We start from the raw sequence: 14,070 nt of genomic DNA on the forward strand, positions 1-14,070 counted from the left end.
TCTGAGTTAGGGGCTCTTTCTTGTAGACCCCCTTTCTTGGTTTTTCATGGGAACAGGGCAGTGCTCCGCACTCGGCCCGAGTTTCTTCCCAAAGTTGTTTCCCAGTTTCATGTTAACGAGGAAATAGTTGTTCCGGCCTTTAACTCACTGGGTCTTTCCGTGGGTGAGGCCTCTTTGGATGTTGTGCGGGCCTTAAGGACTTATGTTGACCGCACTTCTTTGTTTAGGAAGTCGGACGCTTTGTTGTCCTCTATGGCTTCTGTAAAAAGGGTTGGCCTGCTTCAAAGCAAACTTTGGCAGCCTGGATCCGTATGGCTATTTCTGAAGCTTATCTTCATGAAGGCCTACCGGTCCCTCCTTCTCTGAAGGCTCATTCCACTAGGTCTGTGGGTCCTTCGTGGGCAGCTCGACGTGGTGCCTCGGCAGTTCAGATCTGCAAGGCTGCTACGTGGTCTTCTGTCCATACCTTCGTGAGGTATTACAGGTTTGACACCTTCGCCTCTCAGGATGCTTCCTTCGGGCGGCGGATTCTCCTTTCTGCACAGGAGCGTCCCCACCCTTAAAGGATACTGCTTTGGGACATCCCCAAGGTATCCTGTGGATACCCTATGGACCCTGAAGTAGAAAATATGAGATATGGTAAGAACTTACCCTTGTTATCTCTATTTCTACGAAGTCCATAGGGTTCCACAGGACTCCCGCCCTGTCGCACCTGTGCTGCAGATGGGCTTTGCTCTGGTCACCGGTTTTCCGTCTCCCTCTGGTGAGAATGTGATTCTTGTATGTGTCCAGATCTTTGTTCTCTCTCTTCCTTCTCCTCCTCCGGCCTATGGCTTGGTAACTAACTGAGGTGCCTTGGCCCGGGGGCGGGGTATAGGAGGGGGACCTAGTGCATCCTGGGAGGCTGAAAGCTTAACTCTTTGGTGCCCTGCGACTGACGTCACACCTATACCCCAAGGTATCCTGTGGAACCCTATGGACTTCGTAGAAATAGAGATAACAAGGGTAAGTTCTTACCATATCTCATATTATGGCACAGGAGAGGTAACAGTCACCATTACTACAACGCGTACCTCCTCCTCCTCCTCCTCCCACACATATCACTAATGTGACTGATAACAGACCATGGACCCTACGCCGTGTATATATGTATATGGCACAGGAGAGGTAGCAGTCACCATTACTACAGCGTGTACCTCCTCCTCCTCCCACACATATCACTAATGTGACTGATAACAGACCATGGACCCTACGCCGTGTATATATGTATATGGCACAGGAGAGGTAGCAGTCACCATTACTACAACGCGTACCTCCTCCTCCTCCTCCTCCTCCTCCTACTACACATATCACTAATGTGACTGATAACAGACCATGGACCCTACGCCGTGTATATATGTATATGGCACAGGAGAGGTAGCAGTCACCATTACTACAGCACGTACCTCCTCCTCCTCCTCCTCCCACACATATCACTAATGTGACTGATAACAGACCATGGACCCTACACCGTGTATATATGTATATGGCACAGGAGAGGTAGCAGTCACCATTACTACAGCGCGTACCTCCACCTTCTTCTTAGCCTGGATCTCCTCACATTCATTCAGACAACGGAAAGCCGGTGAACCCTGAACACTAATGGGATCCTCACAGGTCCATTTATATGAGTAGATTGTGTCGGTGGGATTAACGATACTGAAGGTCCTATAGAATAGAAGAACAAAATATGTACATCTTAACACAACATAATTCTTGTACTACAGGCACAATAAATATAGAATAATACTGCAGACAGCGGGGCTCACTCACAGACGGACGCATGTGCGCAAACTGTATGCAGGGAAATGGTAAATGCAAAAATAACATTCAGATGAATATGATCCGTCAGATGCATCTCAACATAGGATCCAGTAGCGTTTATTCCCGCTGAGCGGCAGACGTGGCAATGTGTGTATACTAATGTCCCACCATAGCACAAGAATAGCGCTGCGTTGTGGTTTGTGGTAAATGTCACACTACCCCGCAAATACAAATGAAATAAAATATAAACGTCAGTGGTATTTATTCTCTTTACACATTAGTTTTCCCTGCATTAGACCAAATTGAGCAACAAAAAATAACACTAAGAGAGGTCCTCAACCCTATACCAATATCATATAGCGTCTACTGATGTAAGTACTATCAGCTGGAGGGTCAGTATGCAGACAACCAATCAGAATCAGCTGGAGGGTCAGTATGCAGACAACCAATCAGAATCAGCTGGAGGGTCAGTATGCAGACAACCAATCAGAATCAGCTGGAGGGTCAGTATGCAGACAACAAATCAGAATCAGCTGGAGGGTCAGTGCGCAGAGAACCAATCAGAATCAGCTGGAGGGTCAGTGCGCAGACAACCAATCAGAATCAGCTGGAGGGTCAGTGCGCAGACAGCCAATGAGAAGCAGCTGGAGGGTCAGTACGCAGACAGCCAATCAGAAGCAGCTGCGGTCAGTACGCAGACAACCAATCAAAAGCAGCTGGAGGGTCAGTACGCAGACAGCCAATCAGAAGCAGCTGGAGGGCCAGCACGCAGACAACCAATCAGAAGCGGCCGGATAGTGCTGCAGATACTCGGCACTGAGTATTGGTGCTCCAGCACCCACATGGGATGGGCCCCGGGTCAGGCGTATCTGCCTACACTTGGCTGCTCCATTCCACCCCAAGCAGCCGCTCCAGGTGTAAGGAGACACAAGTCAGCGACACCCAGCAAGCTATCGGTACACATTTCTGGTGCACAGGCCAAATAAAAAACAGATGTACGTCCAACATAAATGGTGTAAATAAATCCCATCTTCCCCAGTGTGACGTCTCTCAGGGTTACATTTACCTGCTGATTTTAGCCTTTATTCCCACAGCAGTGAACTCAACCACTCGGGTGTTTGGATCCAAAGTGGTTCCAGAGGGGGCTCCGCGTGGTCCGCGTAGCTCTGGGTTGCGCCTTCCATTAGTGATGTAGTCGGAATCCTCCAGCTGGAAGTGACAGAAGGGCAGGAGACTGCGTCCGCTCACTGGGATAAGTAGTTTCTGCTCCCCTGGGCACAGATTGGGGATGCTGGAGGCCAGAGAGACAAATTATATGGCAAACTACCCCAGCACTGAGTAAGCCCCCGTTATCTGCCACTATCCTCATTAGTATGGTGCGAGGAACCGCGTGTACAGACCGCAGCTACCGGAGCCCCCGCCATGGCATGAGGAGAGAGGGGGACGCTAACAATCCTCAGCACAGGACTGGTAACCCTACTTATAGAGCAGGATATAGGTGTACACACAGGGGGAAGTGCCAGCGGCGGCTGGCATCTGTGTACACCTTTCTCATCACTACTGCTGTAGAGGACATAGAGGTGATGCATGTGCGATCGCTTTTCCGTAAGGCGACGGCATCCTACTTACTTTCATTAGCCAGTGCGAGAATCTGACGCAGTGCGCAGAAAATCTGTGTGATTGACAGTGGACACCTGTCCCACCCACTGCGTATCAGTCTACGGATGCAGCCATCATCTTTAGTATGTGGGCTTGCACCAGCTCCACGCTAGGGGAAAAAGTTCCGTCAGCAACAACGTCCTATCTCCGTCTGACCGCTACAATCACACATAGGAGCTGGAATACCTGCCCATCACACTCGCACATAGGAGCTGGAATACCTGCCCATCACACTCACACATAGGAGCTGGAATACCTGCCCATCACACTCACACATAGGAGCTGGAATACCTGCCCATCACACTCACACATAGGAGCTGGAATACCTGCCCATCACACTCACACATAGGAGCTGGAATACCTGCCCATCACACTCACGCATAGGAGCTGGAATACCTGCCCATCACACTCACACATAGGAGCTAGAATACCTGCCCATGACACTCACACATAGGAGCTGGAATACCTGCCCATCACACTCACACATAGGAGCTGGAATACCTGCCCATCACACTCACTCATAGGAGCTGGAATTCCTGCCCATCACACTCACGCATAGGAGCTGGAATACCTGCCCATCACACTCACGCATAGGAGCTGGAATACCTGCCCATCACACTCACGCATAGGAGCTGGAATACCTGCCCATCACACTCACGCATAGGAGCTGGAATACCTGCCCATCACACTCACACATAGGAACTGGAATACCTGCCCATCACACTCACACATAGGAGCTGGAATACCTGCTCATCACACTCACACATAGGAGCTGGAATTCCTGCAAATCACATTCACACATAGGAGCTGGAATACCTGCCCATGACACTCACACAAAATGGGGCTGTTACCGATGGTTACGCTATCTTGCTTGGTGATCAGGCTGTGAGTAAAGGGAGATGGGCGGCTTAATATGGGGCTGGGCGTCAGCATCTTGTGCTGTGGTCTCCGTGCGTATGCATGGATTAGCATATCCTCGCAGTGGCCGGGTGCGTGTGTCTCCTAGCGTGCATTCCTTGCTGTATCAGGCCCAGGGTACGATGTCTGTATATTTCCCTTACCTGCAGGTCAGGTGACCTTCATACGTTCCGACCTCTAGAGGAGAAAACCTGAGGAGGAATTCCTGGCTCCCGCGAGCTGAAATGACACCAGTGTTTGGCTGCACACAGAATGGCGATGCCTCCACCCCCAGCGACAGCAGCGATGACACACTTTCCAGGACACTGGGTGGACGGCTGTGGATGGATGGGCTGCGCGCACTGACCGGGAGCTCTGTCAATAACATGTACAGAAGTTTATCACACACGTTGTCCTCAGTGCAGTCACCAAGGCCCATTGCACAACATGGAGGACAGCTCCAACCATTAAGAGTCTAATGAAGCAGTGTCCCCCTGACACTGTGTGCCTGTAACGCACTGGTATTCTGTGTGCCCGTAACGCACTGGTATTCTGTGTACCCGTAACGCACTGGTGTTCTGTGTGCCCGTAACGCACTGGTATTCTGTGTGCCTGTAACGCACTGGTATTCTGTTGTGAGTGGCCAGTATTACACGGATTCCTGTAGGAATGGATATAATTAATAAGTGTTGTATCTGCCATGTGTGTATGGGGTTTGAGAAGAAGGTGGTGCCCTGGGGTCTGACACCTGGGAAGTTAGTGGTGTGGTACTATGAAGGTCACCAGTTACAGCAATGTATGGTGCAGGGATTATTATTGTGACATCTGAGAGCTCTGTATAACGGGGTGCAGACTTGCTCCTACCCTCAATGTTGTCCTGTCCAGGGGCAAAGCCTCCTCCTTTGCTCTGTCCCACCATGTGGACCTGCCAGGAGAACTGCAGCTGGACTGAGCCAGTGTTCTGCATGTACAACCTGCAGATGGGAAGAGAGAGATGTCAGCTCCTGGACATGACGTACCCACAGCTCGCTCAGCCTCTCCGTACACTCACCTGTACACACGTGTCTGATACAGAAGAGTATCTCGAAAATGTACTTGTTCAGATGAGGCATTGTACTGGGCATAATCCACAGTAGCTGTGACCAGCAGCTCCACCTCCCGAGTACTATCATGGAGCACAGTGTGAGCTGGCTCTGGATCCGTCTCTATCACCTGTAAACAAATGTCCATAAAGGTTATATACTGCCATGTCACCTTCCTCCAGTATAACAACAGTACTTTCATTTATTTTATTCAAGAGACAAGGACCAAGCCCACCTCCCCATGCAGTGCAGAAGATCCACCACTAAGAGCTGCTGTGTTCAATAACAAGTATTCTGCCAGTAGAAGTTTTCTTGCTGCATGGGTGCTGGTACAGCTCTTCTATTGGAGTGTAGGGTGTGGGTGCTAGTATAGATCTGCTATTGGAGTGTAGGGTGTGGGTGCTGGTACAGCTCTGCTATTGGAGTGTAGGGTGTGGGTACTGGTACAGCTCTGCTATTGGAGTGTAGAGTATGGGTACTGGGACAGCTCTGCTATTGGAGTGTAGGGTATGGGTACTGGGACAGCTTTGCTATTGGAGTGTAGGGTATGGGTGCTGGTACAGCTCTGCTATTGGAGTGTAGGGTATGGGTGCTGGTACAGCTCTTCTATTGGAGCGTAGGTTATGGGTGCTGGTACAGCTCTTCTATTGGAGTGTAGGGTATGGGTGCTGAGAGAGCACTGCTATTGGAGTGTAGGGTATGGGTGCTGGTACAGCTCTGCTATTGGAGTGTAGGGTATGGGTACTGGTACAGCTCTGCTATTGGAGTGTAGGGTATGGGTGCTGAGAAAGCTCTGCTATAGGAGTGTAGGGTATGGGTGCTGAGACAGCTCTGCTTTTGGAGTGTAGGTTATGGGTGCTGAGAGAGCTCTGCTATTGGAGTGTAGAGTATGGGTACTGGGACAGCTCTGCTATTGGAGTGTAGGGTATGGGTGCTGGGACAGCTCTGCTATTGGAGTGTAGGTTATGGGTGCTGAGAAAGCTCTGCTATAGGAGTGTAGGGTATGGGTGCTGAGACAGCTCTGCTATTGGAGTGTAGGTTATGGGTGCTGAGAGAGCTCTGCTATTGGAGTGTAGAGTATGGGTACTGGGACAGCTCTGCTATTGGAGTGTAGGGTATGGGTGCTGGGACAGCTCTGCTATTGGAGTGTAGGGTATGGGTGCTGGGACAGCTCTGCTATTGGAGTGTAGGGTATGGGTGCTGGGACAGCTCTGCTATTGGAGTGTAGGGTATAAATGGTTTTGGTCTAAGAGTAGTAGAGACGTCATAATAATATATTCTCACTATCCAGTTAGTGTAGACCCAGGACATTTTATTTTGTGTAGAATACTTTATAGCTGCTTGTTGAGCATATACACTAAAATAGGCTTCTGTTGTGCTTCATCTAAAGGATGTTTTACATTGTGCCTTACCTGTCCTTAACATTCCCTGCACCCATTATAGAGTAGGAGCTATGTATAGCCCTTCCCCTAGTGCCTAACCCTCCCCCTAACCCTCATACTTAGGCTGGGTACACACGTAAAGATTTTCTGTCCAACCAGCCAACTACTGTAGCTGATTGGTTGGAATGAAAACCTGGTAACGTATGACAGGAAATGACAATCAGCAATTTGCTCCCAAACGCCGGAAAATGGACAAAAACTGTTGTTAGAACAAATTGTTTAGATCAAACATTTAACAAACTTAGATGAAAATGGCGTCAGACGTTTTCTGGCATTTAGGAGCAAATTGCTGATCATCAGTTACTCCCATACGTTACCAGATCTTCATTCCAACCAATCAGCTAGTTGGCTGGTTGGACAGATAATCTTTATGTGTGTACCCAGCCTTACTGTTGGGATGCCAGTGGTTAGGACTCTATTCTGAGTGCCAGGCGAGGAGAGCAGGATGGGATCTTATTATTAGGGCACATCACGGGGCTGGTTCTGAGCTGGGGGCAAAGCAAACAAGTAACTTTGTACCAGGAACAAACCATGCTGTAACGTAAGGGGGGGGGCAAATACTTTCATGGTCTGTGCAGGCAGGGTAAATACCGTCTGCTATTGCCTGTAGCCCACAAATACTGGGCAGCTATATTGTTACTCTGCGATTTATATGTCTGTTTGGACTTGTGCCTCCCACATCTGAATCTCTCATCTTACGTCTGCCCCACCGGCAGCGCGGCACGGCGTTATCAAGGTGCAGAGTTACCGGCATGTATTGCTTTGCGCCCAGAGTGCGCAGGGCACAATGTAAAACGCCCTTTGGGGGAACCAGGAGAGCGTTTCCCAATGTGGATTTATTATCTGTCATTTATAAGACCCCACCAGGGTTCTGTACAGATGATAACACTCACACAGACCTATAATTATAGTGAGCATTGTTATGGAGAGAAGAGAGGGCCCTGGGGGATATGGGTGGGCACAGTGGGTGGAGAAGCTCATGTATTACCCGTGGGCGTTCCCCAGGTCACAGCTCCTCCCCAGCAGGCGGCTCACTGACCCAATAATAAAGGTGCCCGACAAGGTCCTCTCACCTTCTTCTTGGTAGGGCGCTGGCTGGCAGCTCCCTTATCGCTATCCACCCACTGCACCGTCCTCATCCTGTCATCCCAGTCATCCACCTGGTCGTGGGGTCGTGGGAACCAGATCTGTGACACCTTGCACTTTACCGGAGACTTGTTTAATGCCGTGGCCACATCGGACTTCAAGGCGACAGTCACGTCTTTGGCGCAGCCAGCGTGAATGTGTCCCACCTGTGGGCGAGGTAGTGCGTTATTTCCCTCTGTATAACAAGTCCCGGTGATGCCTCTGCCACAACCATATATTGTACCTGAGGGGAGAATTCCAGGGGAGCCTCCGATGGCCACGCAAACCTCATGGCGTCTGTCTGGCTGCGATTGGTCATGGTAAAGGTCACCTGATATTGCCGTCCAATGTGACAGTCCCCAAAGATGATGTGCTCGGTACGAGTAGCTGGGGAAGCAGTGATACAACACACACTGATGACTGAGCTCTGTATACAGAGGGAGGACCTGTTACTCCTTCTATTACAGAACAATGTGACCACCCAAACCATCCAGCAGGCCACACCCAGCATGGCCAAACCACACCCACACGATGAACAGCCACACCCCTTTCAGGTTGCTGGGCGGCGTGCTGCGTCAGTAACTGAATGAGGATGCACTGACCTTCCACAACATCATCGTCCAGCTGTCCCTCCGGGGTACATATCTCTCCGGGACTGTGGATGTTATCCAGGGTGAGCTCGTCCTGATAGCCCTCACCCACCAGCTGCACACAGCTCTGCTCGTATTGATTGTCTAGTACTGACAGGTGCAGGGCGGATTCCCAGCGCCGTGGCTCAGTGGGACAGAACACCACATCAAATTCTGCAGTATCCCCGGGATGTAGGATCAGTGAGGCCGCATGTGCCCGGAACCCTTACAGACAGGAGGAGGGAGAGACGCTATAAGCTGTACAGAGAGCCTCTGGGTGCGAGTAATAAGAACATTATAAAGCAGTATCAGCACTGAGAATACCTGGCTCCGCTCCCTCACCCCAGGCTGGAGAGATGCAGGGGCCGCTGCGTTTAGGCTTCAAACAGAAGACTCGTCCATCTTCAGGCAAGCCAATATTCAGCTAACAGAAGAGTAACTCAGTTATATACAACTTATTCACAGCTAAACCTGCATTGTACTGTGATCATTATACAGGTGATTACGCTATAATACATGTTACTGCAGTGTTTACAGAAGGCTAGTCTGTAATACATTGTTACGATACCTGGTATTACAGAGGAGACTTTAATACATCATTACTTTACAATGCCAAGAGTCATATAACAAGTAATGACAGGTGCAGACTGCAAAAATGTTGTTAATCTATAATACAATATATCATGTCATGTATTATCACAGACCAGGAGACTATAATACACTATATCATGTCATGTATTATCACAGACCAGGAGACTATAATACACTATATCATGTCATGTATTATCACAGAACAGGAGACTACAATACACTATATCATGTCATGTATTATCACAGAACAGGAGACTGCAATACACTATATCATGTCATGTAATATCACAGAACATGAGACTACAATACAATATATCATGTCATGTATTATCACAGAACAGGAGACTATAATACACTATATCATGTCATGTAATATCACAGACCAGGAGACTACAATACACTATATCATGTCATGTATTATCACAGAACAGGAGACTATAATACAGGGAGGGGGCTGCAGTATACTCACCTGTGCTGGGATGGTGCCTTCATTTTTTAGTATGAGGGGGAGCTGCTGGCTCTGGCCAATCAGAAGTCTCTGGAAAAGCAGCACAGGGTTGCCGTGCTTGTTGCGTAATACAGGGCGCAAAATGGTGACACGAGGAAGGTTGCCCTCTCCACTGATGTCAAAGGTTAAACTCCGAGTCTTAGAAAGCAAACTAAGAGGGGAACCGGGAAAATAAAAAGTAACCATGATATAATAGATGTATGCGTGTTCATATTATACTACCACAATTCACTGTGATATAATGTAACAGTCATTTATGAGATACCAGCACATTACAGTGTGACACCATATATAATGTATCAGTAACAGTCACCCAGAGGATACAGACACATTATAGTGTAACACTGTATACAATGTATCAGTATCAGTCACCCAGAGGATACAGACACATTACAGTGTGACACCGTATACAATGTATCAGTATCAGTCACCCAGAGGATACAGACACATTACAGTGTGACACCGTATACAATGTATCAGTATCAGTCACCCAGAGGATACAGGCACATTACTGTGTGACACTGTATATAATGTATCATTATCAGTCACCCAGAGGATACCGGCACCTTAGTGTGTGACACCGTATACAATGTATCAGTATCAGTCACCCAGAGGATACAGACACATTACTGTGTGACACCGTATATAATGTATCAGTCACCCAGAGGATACAGGCACGTTACAGTGTGACACCGTATACAATGTATCAGTATCAGTCACCCAGAGGATACAGACACATTACAGTGTGACACCGTATACAATGTATCAGTATCAGTCACCCAGAGGATACAGGCACATTACTGTGTGACACTGTATATAATGCATCATTATCAGTCACCCAGAGGATACCGGCACCTTAGTGTGTGACACCGTATACAATGTATCAGTATCAGTCACCCAGAGGATACAGACACATTACTGTGTGACACCGTATATAATGTATCAGTCACCCAGAGGATACAGGCACATTACAGTGTGACACCGTATACAATGTATCAGTATCAGTCACCCAGAGGATACCGGCATGTTATAGTGTAACACTGTATACAATGTATCAGTATCAGTCACCCAGAGGATACAGACACATTACAGTGTGACACCGTATACAATGTATCAGTATCAGTCACCCAGAGGATACAGACACATTACAGTGTGACACCGTATACAATGTATCAGTATCAGTCACCCAGAGGATACAGGCACATTACTGTGTGACACTGTATATAATGTATCATTATCAGTCACCCAGAGGATACCGGCACCTTAGTGTGTGACACCGTATACAATGTATCAGTATCAGTCACCCAGAGGATACAGACACATTACTGTGTGACACCGTATATAATGTATCAGTCACCCAGAGGATACAGGCACGTTACAGTGTGACACCGTATACAATGTATCAGTATCAGTCACCCAGAGGATACCGGCACCTTAGTGTGTGACACCGTATACAATGTATCAGTATAAGTCACCGGCACCTTACTCTGTTAACAGCATTATCTAAGACTGAATAATTATTCATACTTTGAAAACCCCTCCACAGTGGCCTCGAAGATACACTGGTACGTCTGCATGCCCTGCGGGGTGAAGGAGACATGGGCAAAACTGTGGCTGTGGCTCGGGATACTCATACGCGGCGGCTGGACTTCAAAGATATCATTTATTCGAGCTGCGGACTGGAGAAATAATATAAAAACTGTCATTATTTATTCATCTGCATTACTGTGTTTCATTGTGGCTGTATTTGTTACTATGTACTCTTACTATATTATATATTAAGAGAGTTATGGTAAAACTTACCTTTGTTAACTGTCTTTCTTCGAAGTCCATATGGTTCACAGGGAGACCTCGGGGTGTAGGTGGTGGTTGAGGACCAGGCACCACGCAGTTAAAGCTTTCAGCTCCCAGGTAGCCTCAGTCCATCCCTCAATACCCCGCCCCCGAGCCAGAGGCACCTCAGTTCGTGACAAGCCAAAGGCCAGAGGAGAAGAGAGAAGGAAGACTGGTACACACAAGAATCACACTCTCACGTAGAAGGAGACGAGAAACTGGTGACCAGAAACATAGCCCATGTGAAGCCAGGTGCGTTAAAGGGGGTCCCTGTGGACCCTATGGACTTCGAAGAAAGAGTTAGCAAAGGTAAGTTTTACCATAACACTCATTTTCCTCTTCAGGGTCCATAGGGCTCCACAGGGATGTGGAAACGAGTAATAACGTTTAAAAGGAAATCAGGAGTCCGAAGAACAGCCCTGTCCTGATGGAATATCAGAAGCGGAGAGCAGCCAAAAGAGTCTTCGCTGTGAGCCACTTGAGTTCCACAGATTCCAGGGGTTCAAATGAGGACCCTGGAGGGCACGAACTACTGAGCCACTGGAGGGACAAAGGGAGGTTGTATATGGAGGACACCCTGGAGGAAGGTGTGGACATCCGGTAGTGGAGCAAGTCTACGCTGGAAACAAATGGATAGAGCAGATACATGCACTTTCAGCGAGGCAAGGCGGGTTCCAAGGTTCAATCCATCTTGAAGGAAGGCCAGGACTCTGGAAATCCTAAACACTTGAGGGTCGTAGCTTCTGGTACGACACCATTGGAAATATGTACAGTCAGGTGCATAAATATTGGGACATTAACATAATTTTCATATTTTGTCCTCTATTCACCACCACAATGGCTTTGAAATGAAACAAACAAGATGTGCTTTACCTGCAGACTTTCAAATTTAATTTGAGGGTAATTACATCCAAATCAGGTGAACAGTGTAGGAATTACAACGGTTTCTATATGTGCCTCCCACTTTTTAAGGGGCCAAAAGTAATGGGACAAACTAAACAATCCTAAATCTAACTTTCACTTTTTAATACTTTGTTGCAAATCCTTTGCAGGCAATTACAGCCTGAAGTCTGGAACGCATAGACATTACCAGACGCTGGGTTTCATCCCTGGTGATGCTCTGCCAGGCCACTACTGCAAATGTCTTCAGTTCCTGCTTGTTCTTGGGGCATTTTCCCTTCAGTTTTGTCTTCATCAAGTGAAATGCATGCTCAATCGGATTCAGGTCAGGGGATTGACTTGGCCATTGCATAACATTCCACTTTTTAGCCTTGAAAACTCTCTGGTTGCTTTTGCAGTATGCTTTGGGTCATTGTCCATCTGCACTGTGAAGCGCCGTCCAATGAGTTCTGAAGCATTTGACTGAATATGAGCATATAATATTGCCTGAAACATTTCAGAATTCATTCTGCTGCTTTTGTCAGTAGTCACATCATCAATAAATACAAGGGAAATAGTTCCATTGGCAGCCATACATGTCCACGCCATGACACTACCACCACCATGCTTCACTGATGAGGTGGTATGTTTTGGATCATGAGCAGTTCCTTTCCTTCTCCATACTCTTCTCTCCCCATCACTTTGGTACAAGTTGATCTTGTCTCATCTGTCCTTAGGATGTTGTTCCAGAACTGTAATGGCTTTTTTAGATGTTGTTTGGCAAACTCTAATCTGGTCTTCCTGTTTTTGTGGCTCACCAATGGTTTACATCTTGTGGTGAACCCTCTATATTCATTCTTGTGAAGTCTTCTCTTGATTGTTGACTTTGCACATATACACCTACCTCCTGGAGAGTGTTCTTGATTTGGCCAACTGTTGTGAAGGGGTTTTTCTTCACCAGGGAAATAATTCTTCTGTCATCCACCACAGTTGTTATCTGTGGTCTTCCGGGTTCTTTGGTGTTGCTGAGCTTTCCGGTGCGTTCTTTCTTTTTAAGAATGTTCCAAACAGTTGATTTGGCCACACCTAATGTTTTTGCTATCTCTCTGATGGGTTTGTTTTGATTTTTCAGCCTAATGATGGCTTGTTTCACTGATAGTGACAGCTCTTTGGATCTCATATTGAGAGTCGACAGCAACTGATTCCAAATGCAAATGTCACACCTAGAATCAACTCCAGACCTTTTACCTGCTTAATTGATAATGAAATAATGAGGGAATAGCCCACACCTGTCCATGAAATAGCTTTTGAGTTGATAGTCCCATTACTTTTGGCCCCTTAAAAAGTGGGAGGCACATATAGAAACCGTTGTAATTCCTACACTGTTTACCTGATTTGGATGTAATTACCCTAAAATTAAATCTGAAAGTCTGCAGGTAAAGCACATCTTGTTTGTTTCATTTCAAAGCCATTGTGGTGGTGAATAGAGGCCAAAATATGAAAATTCTGTCAATGTCCCAATATTTATGCACCTGACTGTATGCCACACTCTGTGGTAGATCAAAGCAGAGGCTTACGCGCTCTGAGCATAGTCTGGACCATAGAGCTAGAGAATCCTTTGA

At 47.4% G+C, this 14,070-nt stretch overlaps 1 protein-coding gene across 1 annotated transcript in view; it reads right to left on the reverse strand.

The window, feature by feature from the left end:
* The window catches only part of HYDIN (HYDIN axonemal central pair apparatus protein), a 329,731-nt gene that overhangs the window by 44,750 nt on the left and 270,911 nt on the right, over positions 1-14,070 (reverse strand). Inside the window, 11 exon segments of the mRNA XM_088455949.1 lie at positions 1,569-1,707; positions 2,870-3,094; positions 4,524-4,734; positions 5,224-5,333; positions 5,411-5,571; positions 7,957-8,175; positions 8,253-8,395; positions 8,611-8,862; positions 8,962-9,061; positions 9,698-9,887; positions 11,264-11,415. Coding sequence (XP_088312075.1) covers positions 1,569-1,707; positions 2,870-3,094; positions 4,524-4,734; positions 5,224-5,333; positions 5,411-5,571; positions 7,957-8,175; positions 8,253-8,395; positions 8,611-8,862; positions 8,962-9,061; positions 9,698-9,887; positions 11,264-11,415 — 1,902 coding nt within the window.

The sequence above is a fragment of the Taudactylus pleione genome, unplaced genomic scaffold, assembly GCF_031769625.1.
Source record: "Taudactylus pleione unplaced genomic scaffold, aTauple2 ptg000681l, whole genome shotgun sequence".
In the NCBI taxonomy this organism is placed as follows: domain Eukaryota; kingdom Metazoa; phylum Chordata; class Amphibia; order Anura; family Myobatrachidae; genus Taudactylus; species Taudactylus pleione.